This window comes from Castor canadensis, chromosome 17, assembly GCF_047511655.1.
Source record: "Castor canadensis chromosome 17, mCasCan1.hap1v2, whole genome shotgun sequence".
NCBI lineage: Eukaryota > Metazoa > Chordata > Mammalia > Rodentia > Castoridae > Castor > Castor canadensis.
Window position 1 is genome coordinate 4,256,280 of NC_133402.1, and position 19,207 is coordinate 4,275,486.

The following is a 19,207-nucleotide window of genomic DNA, read 5'->3' on the forward strand; positions in this document are numbered from 1 at the left end:
CGGGGCCCCCAGTTAGGGAACCTCGTCCCGGCCCCGCCTTCTTTCCCCACCGCGGAGCGTCAGTCTGCGGCTGCGCACGGCGCGCAGGGGCCTGCGTCACGGCGTCACGTGGTCGCTGCCGGCGGGCCAAGATGGCGGCGTCCTGCGTGGCGCTGCTGGCTGTGTGTTTGCTGCTGCTGCTGCTGCTGCCGCTGCTGCTGCTGGGCGCGTGGAAGCGCGGGCAGCGGGGGCGCGCGGCCCGGCACGTGGTGGTCGTGGTGCTGGGTGACGTGGGCCGCAGCCCCCGCATGCAGTACCACGCGCTGTCGTTGGCCAGGCACGGCTTCTCCGTGAGCCTCCTGGGCTTCTGCAGTGAGTGCTGGCGGGCCGGGCAGGGAGGCTCTCAGCTGGGTCCCTTTGTCCCACCTCTCGGGGACCTCCCGGAGACTGGAAGGGCCGGTTCTGGCCTGGACGCTGCTTCCAGGGAGCAGTCGGCCTTAACCCTTCACTGCCATATGTCAGGACCCTGCTAAGCGATCCGTTGCAGGGTCCCGCTTAATTTTCCCAGAAGGTGGGAAGACTGGGACCCCAGTGCTGTCAGCCCCGGCTGCCCTCCTCACGGTGTCTCAGCTCACAGGCTGCGGTCTCCTGTCGTTGAGGGAGGGCCTCAGTGCAGACCTCCGCTTTCGGTCGGCTTTCCCCGCAGTGTGCAGTCAGGGCTGTCTCCTCCTTTAATGTAATGCCAGTTGGTGACCCGAGGGGAGGGGGGCCCAACCCCATCTCAGGGAACGTGGGTGGGGCCAGCCCTGATTGCCTTTGGTCCCTTGTGCAAAGTTTGCCATGCCAGGTCAGGGTGGAGTGGGACTGATGTAGACTCCGCCATCTGGGAGTCTAGATCAGTTTGAGTGCCTGCTGTATGCTGGGCTTGGTGTGAAGTAAAGGTGGGTAGGATTTGGTTCCTCCTTCTGTGGGGTTCTGCTGGAATCTGAACAAGAATTGGCTTCATTCTCTGCTCTGGTTGCTGGGGAACAGCATTTTTGAAAAGTCTCATTTTCCAAGCCAGGGGTGGAGTCACATCCTGTAATCTTACCCACTCAGGAGATGCAGGCCAGAGGATAGTGAGTTCAAGGCCAGCCCTGGCAAAGTTAAGGAGAGACCCTATCTCAAAAACAAAATACAAACAAAAGGGCTAGGGGGTGTAGCCCAGTGGTAGAGTGCTTACCTAGCATGTGTGAGGCCCTGGGTTCAATCCCCAGTACCACACACACACACACACACACACACACACACACAAAAGTTTCATTTTCCAAAATCCTCTTCACTGTTTATCCTGAGTTGAAGTGGAGATTATCTGATTTTAAATTTGACTATCACATCTGGTACATTAAAGGGACACTCTCATTTTCAGACTCCAAACCCCATAATGAGCTCTTGCAGAATGACAGAATTCAGATTGTGAGGCTGGCAGAACTTCAATGCCTTGCAGGTAGGACACAATTCCAGATTCCTCTGACTGGTGTGTCTGGGAGGGTGGGAACCTGCATTGCCAAGAGCTCCTTTGGTGGTAACAGGCATTTTCTGACTTGCAGTTGGGCCCCGAATTCTCCAGTATGGGGTCAAAGTTGTATTTCAAGCAGTGTACTTGCTGTGGAAACTGATGTGGAGCAAGCCAGCGGCCTACATCTTTCTCCAGGTACATGTCACGTCTGCCTCCCTCTGTAAAGACTGCTCTTAGCAGTTTTAAAGATGTGCAGATTGGGCTGGGGGTATAGCTCAGTCATGCCCTGGTTTGATTCCCAGCATCGCACACACAGGAAATGCACACATTAATAAGTTGCATGTTCGTTTGTGTGCATAAATTTTAAAAGACATGAGAAGGAAGTAGGGTATGTGTTCGCTGTATTTATGACACCATCCTATTCTTTTCCTGTGTCCTGGCACATAGAATCTTTTTGAGTAGAACTGGGGTTTGAAATCAGGGTCTCATATTTGCTAGGCAGGTGCTCTACCATTTGAGCCACTCTGCCAGTCCTTTTTTATGTTGGGTATTTTTGAGATAGGGTCTTGTGAACTATTTGCTAGGCTGGCTTTGAACCACAATCCTCGTTATCTCTGCCTTCTGAGTAGTTCGAAGTACAGGCATGAGCCACTCAGTCTTAACGCCTGGCTCAGTCTTAGCATTGTACTTACTACATATCTAAGTGTTTTACACAGATTACCTCACTTAACCCTGTAAGAACCCCAAGGAGTAGGTTCTTTTGGGGTGTGTGTGTGTGAGGAAGGGTCTCTCTGTGTAGGCTGACTGGCCTACAGCTCTTGATTCTCCTTCAGCCTCTCCAGTGCTGGGATTACAGATGCAGACCACAACACCTGGAAGGAATAGGTTGTTGTATTATGTGTATTTTAGAGGCGAGGAAACCAGACGCAGAGAGGTTCTAAAAGTAGCTAATGTCACAAAGCTAGGATGTGATGGTTAGGATTTGAACCTGAATAGGTAGTCTGGCTGGTTCTAGAGTTAAGTTTTTCTTTTCTTTTTTTGAGATGGTCTTGCTATTGTAGCCTAGCCTGGCAGTGAACTCAAGATCCTCCTCACTCTCCTGAGTGCTGGCATTACGGGTCTGTGCCACTATACCCTTCACTGATTTTTTTTATGTCTAGAAGCACTTTCTGGGGATGTGGCTATGTGGCTTAAGTGGTAGAGCACCTGCTTAGCAAGCACAAGACCCTGAAATCAAAACCCAGTACTGCCAAAAAAGGAAAAAAGTTAGCAGTCCCTTCTCTTAGTGGACAGCACTGACTTCCAGAATGTACGGTAAGGTCTCTCATCCCGACAGCCGTTCAGATTCTTTTTGACTTTTTTTTTTAATCTTTATAAGTAGTATAGCCAGGAGCTCAGGGAGCACACACCTGTTGCTTGGTCCACTTTCTTCTTTAGGATACAGTCTTGGGAGTGGAATTGCTTGGCCAAAGTTTCTGCACTTTGAAAATGTGGTGTGTGACTGGCTGGCCTCAGGGCAAGTCTGAGCCTGTGTCCTCCCACCCCTTGGGGGTGCCTCTTCTCCATGTCGGCCATCACTAGCTGATGATGGGGAAACAGCATCATTTTGATCCATTTTTCATGTTCTTGATTATTGATAAGCTTGGATTTTTCAAATTGGTCAATTCTGTTTCATTTATGACTCTTTTTGGAGGCAGGATCTCTGTAACCCAGGCTGTCCTCCAACTTGCGATCCTTCTGCCTCCATCTCCTGAGTGCTGTGATTACAGGTATGAATCACCACACCAGCTTTCAGTGGTGACTACACCTTTTTTGGGCAGCGGAGAGGGTCTTCTGCTCATTGGTTATCCAGAGTTCTGTAAAAATAACAGTCTCACTGGGTATGGTGGTGCACACCTGTAATCCCAGCACCTGGGAGGATCATGAGTTGAAGGTCAGCCTGGGCTACAGAGCGAGATCCTGTCTCAAAACAAAAACCAAAAAGGATGTTGCCAAGGTAGCTGTCTCTGCCCTGTGTGCTGCAGCTCCTCACTCAGGTTATTGTGGCCCACGGTCTGAGCTGCCTCCCCTGCTTCTCCATTTCTCTCTTGCAGAACCCCCCGGGCCTGCCTGGCATTGCTGTCTGCTGGCTTGTGAGCTGCCTTTGCGGGAGCAGGCTGGTCACTGACTGGCACAATTATGGCTACTCCATCATGGGCCTGGTGCATGGCCCCCAGCACCCTCTTGTTCTGCTGGCCAAGTGGTGAGAGCCTGCGGGAGGTGAGGGCCTCCCCTAAACCTCGTCAGGGTGAGTGGGGAGGGGGAAGGCCGGGCCCGGAGCAGGACAGTCCTAGGTCACACTGAACCTGAGTGTAGCTTGGTGTGAATGTCCAGCCTCAGGCTGCCCTTGCCCTGCTGGCCTTGTTCATTGGCAGCGGTGACAGCAGTGTTAGCAGCCCCTAACAGTCTGAGCGCCTGCTGTATGCACCTGTGCGTCACGGCTGTGCCTGTATGTATCTGCCCTGGTGAGGGGGCTCTGTGATTACTGACTTTGTCAAGTCCACGGGCTGAGGATGACACCTCTTGCCACACAGTCTTGGGCAGTCCCATTCTAGAGCCTTCCTGGTATCCCAGTGTTCGGAGGGAAGGACGTTAGGTCCAGTTCTCTGTGATCAGGCCTCTGCCCTTGGCCTGGAGCCAGCCTATCTTTCATGTCTCCCTTACAATTGTTACACACCATATTGACAAGCCACACCTTTGTGACAGTAGCGAGGATGTCTGAGATGTGGCTCTGAGGTCTTTGTTGCATTTCTTTTTGTTGTGAGAGAGACTGGGTTTTCACTTGGGCAGTGGTCCCTGGATTCCTTTTAAAGTAACTGCATTTTAAGTAACTGCTGAAAAGTGACACCACATAAAAGAGGTATGGAAAAGTGCAATGGGGGAGCAGGTGGTGCTCGGATGGAGCCAATACTGGCAGGTCTGGGTGACCCCAGCTCTGCAGCCTCTTATATTGAGGGTTGTTGTCACATAGAGCTTTTGGTGGCCTGTGGGGCCAGCCCGGGGATCTGTGCTCATCCTGAGATGTCTCTACAGGTATGAGAAGCTCTTTGGGCGCCTGTCCCACCTGAACCTGTGTGTCACCAATGCAATGCGGGAAGACCTAGCAGAGAACTGGCACGTCAGGTACCGAGGGCCTGGGACGTCCTTCAGCCTGAGGGTTGTGTGGGGCCCCAGGACTGGTCAGGAGCTGCAAGGCCCACTCTGTTGGCGAGACCCAGTGCCTGGTAGGTGGTTATGGGCTGGGAAGCTGCAGGAGGCAGTGGTGGGGTTTCTTCACACCTGGCTGGACATCCAAGCAGTTGGTGCTAAAATACTTACGCTCTTTCCCAAGCAATTCTAAAGCTTATTGTTGGGCTCCCCAGGAGCCATTGTATTTGAGGATCCTCTGGGTCCTCTATTAGGTCTTTCTCTGCCCCGCCTCCATCTCTTTGCAGGGCTGTGACCGTCTATGACAGGCCGGCATCTTTCTTTAAGGAGACACCCCTGGACGTGCAACACACGCTCTTCATGAAGCTGGGCCGCACGCACTCCCCTTTCCGGACGTGGTGTGTCCCCTGCTTCCTCATGTGGCTTTTCCTCTTTCCTCTTGCAGACCTGGGGCCTACTAGTGCAGAGGGTGGCAAACTAAGGCTGTGGCCCACTGACTGTGTGAATAAAGTTTTATTGGAACACAGTCCAGTCATTCATGTGCATGTTGGCAGTGCCGCTTTTGGAACCTAGAACAGGTGGCCGGCAAAGCCCCAAGCATTTACTCCCCTGCTGTACAAAGAGGTGATGATGAGGGCTGGTGCTGAACCAGCTCTGAGTGGCGTGTTTGCTGGTGCAGCCTCAGAGCCTAGCAGCAAGCCCCCCTTGTGTGGGGCTGCTGGGTGCTGATGTGGCTGGGAGCCTGCAGGCCTCGCTGGAGGGAGATGGCCATCTTGGCCCTGGGTTTGTTCTGCAGCAGCTCACCGGCTTTTTTGTGCTCCTGCAGCTCAGAACCCTTGGATCCAGCCATAGAGAGATCGGCCTTCACGGAGAGGGATGCTCGGAGTGGGGTGGTGACACGTCTTTTTGGTCGGCCAGCGCTGCTGGTCAGCAGCACGAGTTGGACAGGTCTGTCCCCTCCCCCCCACCTGGGGGCTCATGCCAAGCAGGCAAGCTCACCTTCGCACGCCAGGGAGAAAGGGGCAGATGTATGAGCAGGGAGGGATTGTCTGGAAGCTGGCCTGTGACCCACTCTTTTCTCCCCACAGAAGATGAGGACTTCTCCATCCTGCTGGCGGCATTAGAAAGTACGTGTGTGGCCGGCTTGGTGGCTCTGGGCTTGCCAGGTCTGCAGTGCATTTCTGCCCCGAGCCATGGGGAGGGTCAGCCTGTGGGTGGCTCTGTATCCCTATGTGGGTGACTGAATGACCAGGCCCTGGAAAGTGCCACAAAGACTGGTGGCCTTGCCCTCCCTCCCTGCACTTGCTTAAGATGATCCTGGTTAGTGTTTACTTTATGGTGGGATTGGGCTTGAACCTGGGGCTTTGCACATTCTAGGCAAGCTTTCTATTACTTGAGCTGCTCCCCCAGCCCCAACATGTTTGTTTATTTTATTTTATTGTTTTTGTGGTACTGGGGTTTGAACTCAGGACCTACATCTCAAGCTACTCCACCAGCCCTTTTTTGTGGTGGGTGTTTTTGAGATAGGGTCTTACAAACTATTTGCCTGGGCTGGCTTCGAACCGCGATCCTGCTAATCTCTGCCTCCTGATTAGCTGGGATTATAGGCACGAGCCGCCAGTGCCTAGCAATGTGTTTATTTTTTTAAACAGAGTTTGAACAACTGACCCTCAGTGGGGACAGCCTTCCTTCCCTAGTCTGTGTGATAACAGGTACCACTGGGACCCTCCATGGGTTGTATTTGGTGCGGGGGAGGGGTAGCGGGGAGAGGGAGGCACGAAGCCTCTTCCAAACACCTTGCACATGACAGCATCTTGTTAATCCTCATGCCAACTGTCCAGCAGGCTTTCTACACTTGCTGTATGGGGAAACTGAAGCTCAGAGGGGCCTCATGGCGGGGTATGGAGTCCAGACTTGAATCTTGGGTGGCGTGGACTCAGAAATACTGAGCTCCCACCCTCCCAGTGGCTTTCCAGTATCTTCTTAGTTGTAAAAGCCAAGCGCCCTCTGTCAGGCACAGAATGGCTCCCTGGTCACAGGGTGACAGAAGCAGCAGTGGCTGGAGGAGGGTTGAGCAGCTGCCCAGTCCTCACTTTCTTCCTCCTAGCATGGTATTCACACGCCTGCAGTGCCCCTTGGAGAGCCTGGTGGGCAAAGGGCAGTCACTGTGCCCTGCACTTGGACAGACAGAGCCATGTCCATCTGGTCAGCACTCGTGTTTACCCTCGTCCCGTTCAGTGCCAGAGCCAGTGGCTGCAGAACTTCTGAGGTCGACTCTGGAAGGGCCCGATGGGCTTGACTAGGGCCGTGGGAGGAGGAGGGAGTTCTGGGAAATGACCGCGTGTCCCAGCAGACACTGGGCCTCGGGCGTGTGGCGGGGAAAAACACGTCCTTGCAGCACCTGCTTTTCTCTGCAGGCAAGGGGCCCCTGAAGGAGCACTACAGCCGCCTCATTGACAGCAAGTGCTTCCAGCACGTCCAGGTCTGCACGCCGTGGCTGGAGGCTGAGGACTATCCCCTGCTGCTAGGTGAGAGGCCCCTGGGACAGGCACACTTTCTAAAAGTAGCCAGATAGGGGAGGTTTTACTGGCTACCGTGGTGTAGTCTTTCACTATTTTTAATGTTTAGAAATGTAAAAGATATTCCCAGCTCTGGGACCATACCTGGGCAGGCCTTAGGCTGGACTGGGCTGTGCTTTGGGGGCTGGCCTGCTTGGACCTCCCCTGGACTCCTGAGCATTTCCTGATGTACTGGCTCCATAGACCTGGGGCCCCGAGGACTCTAGCCAGGGGCTGAGTCAGGAGCTCTCAGCCTCCTAGGCCCTCATTCAGTCCTGCTGTCTGTGTAGTTTGTTTGCAGAAACCCAGGGCCGGGGCTGGGTTAGGACCTGCCTTCCCCAAGTGCAGGTGTTTGGGAGCATGGTCTCCCTCCTGTCTCTGCTCACAGACTTGGTACTGCAGTGTCCCTGAAGCCTCATCTCCCAGCAGCAAGTGAGCCGGCTCACCATCATTTATTTGACCTGATTTACCAGAGGCAGCTATTGTTTTCTTGGATCTGCTGTGGGTTTTTCTTTTCTTTTTTAAAATTTTTCTTCTCATGATTTGTCATTTTAACCATTTTAAGGGTTCAGCAAGTGACATTAGTGACATTCACAAAGCTGTGTGACTGTCACTGCTCTATGTCCAAACCTTTCCATCACCCCAAACAAACTCCATCCCTGAGCAGTAACTTCCTGGGGACTCTTCTTTTAAAATAAATTGTGGCTAAGTGGGAAGTTGAGTCAGCGTGCATCAAAACTAACTGCGAAGCAGGTTCTGAAGCAGGCTCTGACGGCCTACCAGGCCCGGGGCCAGTGCAGCTGTGTCTCTGCCCTACCAGGCCCAGGGTTGGCATCAGCCACTTGGGTGTGGGGACACTCTCAGGGACATTCCCATTTCCGTTCCCTGAGGCAGGAGTGGTCACACAGGTCTGGGCAGACATGGCCCCGCACACTGACACTTCTCTCCCCCCCCCCCCCAGGCTCAGCAGACCTGGGTGTCTGTCTGCACAAGTCCTCCAGTGGCCTGGACCTGCCCATGAAGGTGGTGGACATGTTTGGGTGCTGCTTGCCTGTGTGTGCCGTAAACTTCAAGTGGTAGGAGTGGACACCGAGCCTTCCTGGGGCAGGCTCCAGATCAGTGGCTGAGGAGGCCAGTAGTGTAGCCAAGTGAAACGTCCTGCTGGGTGCTGCTTCCCCCACCCCCAGTCCAGGGTGATGGAGAGGAGGTTCCTTGTGGTCCCTGAGGTTGGCCTGAGTCTCACTGAAATAGGTGGTCCTCCATATCCATGGTTTCTGTGTCTGTGGATCCAACCAGCCTTGAATGGCTGGTGATGACTGCGTCTGTACTGACCTTTACAGACCTCCTGTCATTCCATAAAGGACTCGGTGCAAACTATGTATATAGCATTTCCATGGGGCGTTAAGTCATCTAGAACAGATTCTAAAGAATAGAGTGCTGGGTACGATGACTTACACCTGTAATCCCAGCTACTTGAGAGGTAGAGATTGGGAGGATCATGGTTTGAAGCCAGCCCGGGAAGACAGTTAGAGAGATCCCATCTCAGTCAATAAAATGTTGGGCTTGATGGCACACGCCTGTCATCCCAGCCAAGTGGGAAATGAAAATAGGGTCACGGTGTAGGATGGCCTCTGCCAAAAACATGAGACCCTCCCTGAAAATAACTAAAGCAAAAAGGTCTGGGGGCGTGGCTCAAGTGGCAGAGTGCCTGCCTAGCAAGCACAAGACTCTGGTTCAAATCCCAGTACTGCTAAAAAGAAAAAAGGGGGTGGAAAGATAGGCAGAGGCTGCTTGTCCGCCAATACCAAGTAGGCACCTGAAATGAGTCCTTGGTGGATGCTGTGGGACAGTGGCTTCTGTTTAGAGTGAGTGTTGAATGAAGTATGAGTCCTAAGCACAAGCACTCAACCCGAGGCTGGCCTCCCAGGACGGAATGGCGGTGGACTTGACTCATGGCCGGTTGTCCCATACTATCCGTCCTGTGTCCTCACCCCCCCCCCCCCGCCCCACCAGGGGCTGGGCTCTGGATGTGAAGTTGATGGTATGAGACCCCCATGTGCACCAAGCTTGGGGTCTGTAGGATCCAGTTTCACAGTGACCCTGAAAAGTATGCAGACACAGAAGGGCCCAGTCCCAGTTAGGGCCCAGTATTTCCTCGGTCAAAGGCCCAGTCTCAGAGCACTAAGGCCAATTGGCCATCCCTGTCCCCGGCTTGGCCTGAGTGGGGAGGCTGGATCTCCTCTCCAGTGGCTCTCAGGCGCCCTTGGTTCTCTCTGCAGTCTACATGAGCTTGTGAGGCACGGAGAAAATGGCCTGGTTTTCCAGGACTCAGAGGAACTGGCGGCTCAGCTGCAGGTAAGGTAGCTGGCCCTGCTCCAGGGGCAGCCATGGTGGAGGGAGAGGGGAGGGAGCAGAGGTCAGAGGTGCCCACTGTGCTGTCAGCTGGCCCCCTGGGTCATCACACAAAAAAGATGGATACTGACAGCCCTTTAGAGGGCAGCAGGTCAGGGGAGAGTGTGGGGGGTAGGGGCCGGGGGCTGAGAGGGCATTGTGGCTCAGCTTCGAGACACGTGGAATTCTGCCAGGACACTTGATTTTTGTCACAAAGAGAGTGCACTGCCATTCCTGCTTTTTTCTTTTTTTCCTTTCCATCTTAACAGTTTTAAAAAAGTGGTGTGTTTATTTATTGTGGTACTGGGGATTGAACCAGGGCCTTCCTTGTGCTTGCTAGGCAGGTGCTCTCTGACTTGGGCTGAGCCCCACTTCAGTCCTCCCATGAGTGAGGAAATTGATGTGAAGCGTGGGCAGCTGGGGTCTGAAACGAAGGACCTGGTGCTGGGTGGGGCAAGATGTTAAGCTCAGCCCAGGTCTGTTTTTCTGTAGATGCTTTTCTCAAAGTTCCCTGACCCTGTGGGCAAACTGAACCAGTTCCGGGAGAACCTCCAGGGGGCAGAGCAGCTTCGGTGGGACGAGAGCTGGCAGCGGACTGTGCTCCCGCTGCTGATGGACACGTGACCTGGGGACCAGAGATTGCTGAGTGAGTCATGCTGGGTAGTGCCACCCTGAAGCCTGGAGCCAGCATCCACCCTCTGTGTACCACTGGTCCTTCGGTAGCCTTCGACTGCCCCCCAGTGGTCAGAGGCCAGAAGGACAGCAGTGGATGCTGCCTGGGTCACTGCTCCATCCAAACCCAAAGGCCAAGACTGCTCTTTCCTCCTGATCTCTGCCTCCTGAGTAGCTAGGATTATAGGCATGAGCCATTGGTGCTTGGTTGCTTCTCTTATTTCTTGTGACCTCAATGTCTCTTCATCCCTGAGTTTTTTGTCTTCTCCCTCATCAGGTTCCTGTGTTCTGGTGCCAGCCTTGGGACCAGGCCCTGCTGCACTAAGTGCAGGCTGGGAATGTATAATACACGTGTTTGTCTGTGAGCCTATGTGCATTCCTGGTGATCTTACGAGCCAGAGCCGCTGAGATGGGTAACCATGCACTTGGTCTGCACTGTATTGAAGCAGCTGGTGCTGCCCAGCTCGGTGTTCAACATTCTTCAAATTCTCAGGTGCAGGGGAGGCGGCAGCTTCCCACACGAAAGCCCGTCCCAAGGCAGCGAAGTGCTGGGAGCCTGCGGCGTGAGCTTCAGGATCCCCAACTCCGAGTGCTCTTCGTAAGGGAACAGCTTCCGGGCGTGAGGGGACACCACTTCCCAGCTGATCCTAGCTTGGCCTGGAACGGCATGCTGGTCTCAGTGTTGGTGACAGGACAGGTGTGTCTCACCTGCTTTGCTGGGATCACAGATTGCCAGGCCCCACACATGCCCAGAGTCAGCCTCTAGGGTGGGACCAGGAATCTGTGGTGTTAAACAGGTGACAGTCCTCTGTGACCACCTCCTCCCACCAAGCCCAAGTCCTTGTCACTCTGCACCTGTCCACCTGCCAATCGCACATCTGCAGGGCTGCTGGGCCGGTGCCACTCCTCACGAAGGCCAGGATGGCGCCTCAGTCATGGTTTGCTACACGTCAGTATTTATAAAAATGAAGTAGTGCAGACAGACGTGTGGAAGGCGCTAATCCCACCACCAAAGTAAAATGCTGCTAGTGGTGTGTTCTCGAAATTTCCCCTAGCTGTGGTAACAGCCACCCAGCATGGTGCCAGCAATGAGACCGGCTGTGAAACACAGTAGGGCAGCGGGGCACAGGCCTCCCACTGCCTGCTCACCAGCACTTGCCCTGTGTGGACTCCTGGCATGTCGTGTGGGTTTGGGACTTCCTAGCTGTTCCCAGGCCTGTTCTTCCCCCATTTCTACCTCTCTTGAGCCACAAAGGGACAGTTTGGTGGCCTGCAGGCCAGGGGCTCACCCAGCTCGGTGGTGAACAGCTGGTAGGTCTCTGGGTTGCGCACGGTGAAGGCCACGTAGATGTCAGGAGTGTGGTCTGTCCGGCAGGCCGAGAGCTTCTGCAGGACCCTGACCAGTGAGAGGGTCACTTCCGGGCAATACAGCACATCTACAGTGAGAGCCCTGGGTTACCTGAAGGGCCTCCTGCAGGATTAGGGTCCGGGTGGTGGCCTCTGGGTGGGTCTGTCTTCAGCAGCAGTGGTGTTAATTTGTGCTGACAGAAAATTGCATGGAGAGAGAGAGGGAAAGGCTTGGGAGAGAGATGGCTAAAGGACCCCCTGGGCTGCAGGAGTCCCTGAAGGCTCAGTTCTCTGCCTCTCTATCTTCATAGAACACACTAAGGGAAGCAGACCCTGCCTCTGCCTGGACTTTTTCTAGGGACCTGCTAATGTGTCAACTGCAGTGTGGCCCTGGCTCCTGGAGCCTATCATGTCCCCAGCTGCTGAAGGGTGCAGGCTGAGGCCAGCACTTTGGAGCCAGGGAAGGCATGAGGGGCTTTTGGCGGCCCAGCCCAACAGTGCCTTCCTTCAAGGCCCTGTCCTTGTGCCAGACAAGTGTGGCTCTCTCCATGGTCTCTGAAACACATGGAACGTGGACCCAGGGACCCAGGTCACAGATGTGCAGGTGGGGCTGGCTAGCATGGTGTCAGCAGCTGTACACAGAACAGACAAGCAGCGCTGACTGGTGGGGACTGCTCAGCTCTTGTGAGTTGACTTCAGCCTGGCCTAGGACTGGATGCTGGTGATGAGTGGGACATGGCTAGGAAAGTCATACTATTCTGTGGCCTGGGAAGGACCAAGGGCTGCTGTGGTCAGTTCTGGGCCCATCTAAAGCTCTTGGGGATGCCTGGTGGTGAGATGTGGGTGGAGGGGCTGGTACAGCCCCTACTGGGAGCTGGGTGGGAACTGAGCAGTGGTCTCCCTGGGTCACAGGGGATATGAGGTGGGCCGCAGGAGCTGCTGGCAGGCTGATGGGCTGGGCTGGTGTGGAGCCCTGGGCTCTTGTGTCCATTGCAAGCTGTTGGGACAGCCAGGCTCATGATAAGCCACTATAGTGGGAGCCTTCTGTCTTCAAATGGGCACCTGGAGGCCCATTTGACACTTGGGGAAGCCCTGTCAGTTCCTGCCTGCATACCCACTGCTCCGCTATCCCAGAGAGACAACCGCGGGAAGCCACCTGCTCAGCCTGTGGGGCTGGGCATCACCTGCTGCGATGACAATGTCTGGCTGGAAGGCAGACAGCTGAGGGACTGTGGCGACGTCCCAGTCCAGCTGGGCCACCGTCACCAGGGGGCTCTCTGGGTTCACAGCAGCATCTGGCTCTGCTGAGAAGCCATTGAGAGCCACGTTTCCTCGCAGCTGTTGCAGCACACGGCTGTGGCAGTCGCTGAAGACGTACGCTCGGGGGTGGCACATCTTGCAGATGGCCAGGCCTGTGAGGCCGGCTCCACTGCCGAGCTCCAGGACAGTCCTGGGGGAGAAAGGGGACCCTGTGTCTGTTGGCTGCTCCAGGGCCAACCTGCCATGGTGCCCCACCTTGTGTCCTGAGCTCACCTCTGAGCAAAGGCTGCTGGGTTCTCCACGGCCCACTCTGCAAGGTAGAGGGCAGCATCCCATGTCACCAGGCCTGTGGTGCCATGGGACACCATGGCTGTGCTCTCAGCGAGGGTGACCGAGGCTCCTGAAGGCTGCAGGAAGACGGGGTGGGACAGTTAACCCCAGACCTGAGCACAGCAGCCTTGTTAAGTTACAACAGGTGGGTGGCCAGACAGACTGTCATGTGCCCCCCCAGGGGATACTGTAAAGGACAGGAGTAGACTGCTGACACACCACCACTGGGAGATCTCCAGTGCATCGTGCTGGCTGGGACACCAACATCAGGTCCCTGGCATTCTGAAGTGACACAACTATAGAGCTGGCCGTTGGGGAGGAGGGTGCCCGTCTCCTACCAGCAAATAGCTCCGGTAGCACCGAGTGGACTCCTTGGCTGTCAGGACCTCTGCCAGTGCCTCGTACAGCTCGTCTAAAGGCTCCGTGTGGACAGCCTCATGCTGGGGACGAACAGAGCCAGAACTTCAGCCCATAAATGACACCCAGAATTCTGCCTATTGGGTTTTGCTCCCATCTGAAAACAGGGCTGGGTGATTGTCACATTTCCAGTGCTGGGGATAGAATCCAGGGCCTCACACACACTGTGTCACCCTGGCCTGACTTTCATCACATGTAGAGAGGAGATTTGGCATTAAAGGATGTGAGAGAGAAATCTAACAAGGTGGGGGGATGTAATCTAGGCAGCAGGCATGTCCCCCAGACTGCCAGGGACAGAGAGAAAGCATTGTCAGTCTCAGATAAGAGGATGTATCTGTGAGTTTCAGCCACAGCCACCAGGTGGTACTCCATGATGTAGGGGTGGATTTCCAGCGACCTCTTGGTTTCACGGGGCAGGGGTGGGCTCATCTGATGGCCAGCCATGCTTCTGGTGGTTCTGGGAGGCCCCAGATTACTTGTGCACTGAGCCTGGCAAGGTGAGGCCCTTCCTTTCTGTCAGAGGCTGGCTGACACAGGCCTGCACTGCCCAGGGAGGAATCACCTTTCTGATGTCTAAGATAGAGCCCAGAAGGTACAGGTTCCTCCTTCAGATGCATCTGCCCCAGCCAGGCAAAGGGACTGCCCAGATAGCTGGTTGGAAAGGTAGAGAGAGAGAGCTTAAACTTCCTGAGAGGCCAGTGTGCCATCTGAGGTTGGCAGGAGCCAGGTCAGAGTGCGCTGGGCTGCAGGACCAGGAGGCAGCTTCCAGCTTTCAAGCGGGATGCCTGGTGGGAAGAGAACCTGTGCAGTGGGGGCAGGGCCCAGAGCAGATGCAGCTGCCACTGAGAACCCCCGAAACAAGTGAGGGAGAAAGGCCTTGGCCTCCCCTTTCTTGCTCTGCTCTGCCTCCTGTGGGGCCGATCCTGGAGGCAGTCACCTGTGTAGGGTGGTCTCTGCCACAGGGCTTTGCAGAACAGACAAAGGGCAGGGAAGGTCGGAGCTCCTAGAGGCCAAGCCCTGGTAGGGGACCCTTCTGGAGAGTGGGCCGGGTCCCCGTGAGGTCCAGCCTGGCAGCCTCAGCCCATCACTGACCTTTTTGATGAGCTCTGACAGAAAGCACCGGGTGTACTTCACCGATGGCGGGTGCCTTGCACACACGGGATGTCTCACCGTCTACCACAAAGCACAAAATGGTTGCTGGAGAGTGTCCTGCAGGCTTCAAGTGATTACAGGGGACTGCTACCCAATGCCTTGCTAAGGACACAGAGACACGGGGTCATGTGGCCTGGGCACCTGTGAGTCTTAAGATACAGCTCTTTCTTCAAAATGTGTCACTGCAGCGTTTCTAACTGGCTTGGACAGGAACACGGCACAGAGACTGCAGCCCTCCGCTTCCAGGTGTCCCCTGGGAACCAGAACCTGCGTATGGCTAAGCATAGAACTGTCTGCTCCATGGAAGAAGCAAGAGCCCAGAGGGGAGATACAGGCCTGCTGCACATCTCCCCTGGTGTGTGAGTTCCAGGTCCAGGAGTGGGTAGGAGACAGGCAGGAAGCACTATGGAAGGGGCCAGGGCCCTGCCTGGGACACGGTGCAGAGGAAGGGCCTCAGCACAGGCCAAACCAGAGCTTTGCCACGCCAGAGCAAACTCCAGGTTGGGGAGTGACTTGCACTAGGGCCAGGTGTCCCAGCTGGCATCCTGGAAAGAGTGGGGGACAAGAGCAGGGGGTGGGAGTTGGGAAAGAGCCTGGAGGGAGAGGCAGCCTGTAGGCTGGGAGGGTCACAGCCTACAGCCCTGCAGGCCGTCACTGGCCCATTAGAACCTCCTCTGGCTTTCCTTAGGCTTAATTGATGATCAACAGTGTTAGGTTTTAAGCAGCTCACTCTACATTTCCTGGTCTGCCACCCTTGGGTCACAATCAACATCAGTGATGTCCTGCTTCCAGCCCCATCCACTGCCTCGCTCTGTCTCCCTCACCCCACATTCCTGATGGAGCAACCTGGTAGGCTTGGTGGTTGGGGGCCAGTGCCTGGGCCCCGACTGAATTTGTACGCAACATGTATTCTTCTGGTATGATTCTTCCTGGGGAGAGGGACCACACCTTTGGCCTTCCTTAGGAAGGTGAAGGTCCAGGACCCAGTGTGACCTGCCCTTGACCACCGTGGCCAAGGTCAGGGTGGTGCCAGGCCAGCTTCTAGAGACCCCATAGGCACATGCACTTTAGAGTTCAAATCCCCCTGTGCACAGCAAGGACCTGTCTATGGGAAGACAGGCTTCCTTATTTCTGTCTCAAATGCAAAGAAGAAAGTCTCTAAGCAGCTGATGAATTCGGGAAGCCGCTCCACACCTGTCATGTTTTCACTGTGGATGGTTAAAACACATCCCTGGCTTCTCACCTCTCCTGCGGAGTTTTGTCTGGCCTGATGTCTTCATCTCAAAGAACACAAGAGCTGTCTGGGGCCATAGGCAGAGTGTTTTGTTCTTTGGTTCTTTGGACATGGATGATGATCTCAAAGGATACAAGCACACCTGTGGCTCTTCTGCCAGGTTTTCTCAGGCAGGTCACGCAGCCAGGTGATGGGTCCCCACTGGATTCTTACCTTCTGCAAGATATCCAGCAGCAGCTCAGAATCCGATGAGCTTCTTAGTTTCTCTTCTAGGCTCTGTTCAGAAAAGAGAAAGAGAAATCTCAAGGGTGTTTTCTCAGGAACACTAAACCTGCAGTGGCATGTGTGAGCACGCAGTAGGACGCTTAGGAAAAGCCTGAGCTATCTCTCCCTGGGGCCAGATGGGAGTGGGACCCACAGAGGCTGAAGCGTGACCTCCAAGTGTCACAAGCCACTTCTGGATGAGCTGTGGACTCTTGGTTCTCATTGGCCCTGGCTGCTCAGCTGGTCACAGCATTTCTAGGGCTAAGCTGGTGGTGACTGGGAACCAAGATGAGCCATGGTATCAAAGCTCAATGGATTGATCTGGGACCTGCCATCTGAGTTAGAGAGGAGCCTGCAGTGTGCAGGGGCCAGGCCTGCTAACGATGTCCTCTTTTACAGGGCACTTGAGCCCAACAGTGAGCTTAGGCTGAGTCAGGGCTGGTATGTGACACAGGGTACTTCACCATGCCCTAAAATGCCCTCCAAGACCTGGCCCTGGTCCTGAATCCTCTCTCTGACCTCATCTCTGTCCCATTCTGTTCATTCCACACTAGCTGCCGTTCTGGTCCTTAACTATGGCTGCTGTATTCCCACCACAGGGTCTTTGCACTTTCTGTTCCCCAGGACAGGCCAGTGGCTGACAGCTTCTGGTTCAAATCCTACCTCTTCCCCGATTCTACTACTCTGATGAACTTCCCACCAGCACAGCAGTGCATTTTCCCTTTCCCTGTTCACCTGGCTTTGTGGCTTTAGTCTCATTTCCTGGCATTTTCTTTTTGTTTTTCAGTGGTGCTGGGAGTTTGAAGTCAGGGCTTTGCACTTGCTAGGCAGGTGCTCTACCACTTGAGCCATACCTCCAGCTTCCTGGCATTTTCTTGTTGAATCATGTATTAATTCTCTGGCTTGCTCATCTGAGCAGGGCCTCATCTATAATGTGTACTTCTGATCCCTGGCTCAAGGAAAACATTCAGTAAACATTTGGTGACTAAATCAAAATCCTAGCTAACACTTTCGTACACCTACCGTGAGCTAGGCACTGATTCAAGTAATTCTGACAACAGCTCTTTGAGGTTGGTATCATATCTCCCACTTACTAATTGAAAATGATAGCACAGAGAGATGCGATCACTTGCCCAAGGTCACACAGCACCTTGATCCAAGATTCAAGGCAGGAAGCCTGTCTCCCTGGCCGGAGTTCTCAACTACCTCATTGTGCTCTTTTCCTCATTGAACCTCTCTGGTCAAAATGAATGACAGTGAAAGACTCCAGCGCCCGGGTGCTGTGGGTGAATTCGTGTAAGCGTTTAGCAGGGGCAGGTGAACAATTACACTTGATGTTGAATTGGGATCTATGGATGCTGCGGTTTAAATTTTGGATTAAAAATGCACACATTTTCTCCGACGGGAGATGATCTCCGAGTGCTAAACATTTTATGTCTATGAAATAATGCAAAGGATTAACCACCACCCCAGAGGATGGGCAGACTCATCCCAGCGAGCTCACTGCTCACCAATCATAAACCTGGCAGGACCCATCAAGCCCCTCAGCTGGCGGGCGGGACCACGTGCCTGGACGGAGAGCCGCAGGTTCCCGGAAAAGGGGAGGCCTAAGAGCTCAGCTGCCTTTGAGACCGTTTTGTCCCTTGCCTGATGTTGGGGTGGAGGTCCCAGATGTGCAGGTGTGACCTGGTCTCTCTCTCCCAGGACAGCGTGGCTCCCGCAGTCTCGGAGGACGCTACCTCTTCAGAATGCGCGCGAGTGACCTGAGTGTCACTGGCTTACAAAATCATGAACACCATCGTGCAGTGACCGTGACCCTGTGCGCCCGGCTGCCCCGATTCCCGCTTCCCGGGCACGTCCCCGAGCCCACCCGGTCTCACCCGGTCCCCGCGCCCGCCGCCCACCTGCCAGGGAAACAAGCACAACGCGCGCGCCGCCAGGAAGCGGCGCTCGAAACTCCGCAGCAAATCTGCTACTTCCACGCTCTCCTCGGGCGCCATCGCGGGGCGGGGCCGGCGTTGCCAGGAGACGGGCGGAAGCCGGGCCTGAGTCTAGGGGAGGCGGGGTTATGGGCGGAGCCAGAACGATGACATCACGGGGCGGAGCTTGAGGGCGGGTGTAAAAAGCGATGTTCCAGTTCTGGAGGCGGGGCTAGAAGCCTCCGTGGAGTAGACTTATGGGTGGGGCTCGGACGCAGGAGGCGGGGCTTGGGGGCGGGGCTGGGGCGGGATGTAAACTGGGAGCCGCTAGGGTCCTTGGAGGCGGGGCTTAGAGAGGGGCCATCGTAAGAATTGGTCCCTCGAAGGCAGATCTGGGGCGGGTTCAAACCGGGGCGCGGTGCTTGGGCGGGACCCAGTGCTCGGGGGCGGGGCCTATCCTGGGCTGGGGGCGGGGCTCCGGGGCGGGCCAATTGTCCTTGGGAGGTGGAGCTTGGGGCGGGGCCGAGATGAGAGCTGGGTTCAGGACGCGCGGCCATGCTTTACATGGGGTGCGGGGTTCGAAGCAGACCCGGGATCGGGGCTGTGGCACGGTGTGGGGCTAGTGAGGTCAGGTCCCAGTCCGAGCTGGGGTCCGGGCTTGCGGGACCAGGTTAGGGCTGGGCTAGGCGGGGTCCCAGGGAAGGACCATTGGTCCCCGTGATCCCTTTCCTGCACGGTCAGGAGGGTCTTCTTGTCAGGGCCACGGGATGGCCGCGTATCCTCGCCCATCAGCGCTGCCCCTCTGAGATTGGGCGGGAAGGAGCACCCTCTCCCCCAGCCTTTGGGTCTGTCACCCAGCAAGTCTCGTTCATCAAGCACTGATTAAGCACTCACTGCATGCCAGGCACTGACAGGCACTGGGGCTCTCACGGCGGCACAAAATGGGCGTGGGTCCTTTCCCTCCAGATGCCTCGGGGGGCAAGTGGACATTGAAATTAAT

General features: G+C 55.2%; 2 protein-coding genes across 4 annotated transcripts; one reads left to right on the forward strand and one right to left on the reverse strand.

Annotated features, from left to right (window-relative positions):
• Positions 1-101: 101 nt before the first annotated feature.
• Positions 102-10,649, forward strand: Alg1 (ALG1 chitobiosyldiphosphodolichol beta-mannosyltransferase). 3 transcript variants are annotated; one of them, XM_074059746.1, is made up of 14 exons: positions 102-351; positions 1,388-1,465; positions 1,569-1,672; positions 3,571-3,719; positions 4,550-4,639; positions 4,951-5,061; positions 5,490-5,611; positions 5,752-5,790; positions 6,316-6,375; positions 7,081-7,191; positions 8,183-8,297; positions 9,501-9,576; positions 10,105-10,258; positions 10,562-10,649. In XM_074059746.1, the coding sequence occupies exons 1-13, from the start codon at positions 132-134 to the stop codon at positions 10,234-10,236; spliced, it is 1,407 nt and encodes a 468-aa protein (XP_073915847.1). In that variant the 5' UTR covers positions 102-131; the 3' UTR covers positions 10,237-10,258; positions 10,562-10,649. The 3 variants fall into 3 exon arrangements, with proteins under 3 accessions (XP_073915847.1, XP_020038046.2, XP_020038051.1); XM_020182457.2 differs by having other exon boundaries at positions 10,105-10,649; XM_020182462.2 differs by lacking the exons at positions 102-351; positions 1,388-1,465; positions 1,569-1,672 and having other exon boundaries at positions 3,598-3,736; positions 10,105-10,649.
• Eef2kmt (eukaryotic elongation factor 2 lysine methyltransferase) lies at positions 8,609-18,301 on the reverse strand. Its single transcript, XM_020182464.2, has 8 exons — positions 18,193-18,301; positions 16,238-16,300; positions 14,731-14,811; positions 13,560-13,661; positions 13,165-13,298; positions 12,816-13,081; positions 11,574-11,720; positions 8,609-10,941 (listed from the first exon to the last, which is right to left on the reverse strand). The coding sequence occupies exons 1-8, from the start codon at positions 18,286-18,288 to the stop codon at positions 10,766-10,768; spliced, it is 1,065 nt and encodes a 354-aa protein (XP_020038053.1). The 5' UTR covers positions 18,289-18,301; the 3' UTR covers positions 8,609-10,765.
• Positions 18,302-19,207: the final 906 nt, after the last annotated feature.

Bases quoted from the DNA above. Each gene is read 5' to 3' on its own strand.
- Eef2kmt (XM_020182464.2), bottom strand. From the start codon at position 18,288: ATGGCGCCCGAGGAGAGCGTGGAAGTAGCAGATTTGCTGCGGAGTTTC. The intron at 13,082-13,164 runs GTGAGCTCAGGA...TTTCTCCCCCAG, and splicing joins CCAGCAGCCTTTGCTCAGAG to GACTGTCCTGGAGCTCGGCA. The intron at 11,721-12,815 runs GTGATGCCCAGC...CTCTCACTGTAG, and splicing joins AGACATTGTCATCGCAGCAG to ATGTGCTGTATTGCCCGGAA.
- Alg1 (XM_020182457.2), top strand. From the start codon at position 132: ATGGCGGCGTCCTGCGTGGCGCTGCTGGCTGTGTGTTTGCTGCTGCTG. The intron at 1,673-3,570 runs GTACATGTCACG...TCTCTCTTGCAG, and splicing joins CGGCCTACATCTTTCTCCAG to AACCCCCCGGGCCTGCCTGG. The intron at 9,577-10,104 runs GTAAGGTAGCTG...GTTTTTCTGTAG, and splicing joins AACTGGCGGCTCAGCTGCAG to ATGCTTTTCTCAAAGTTCCC.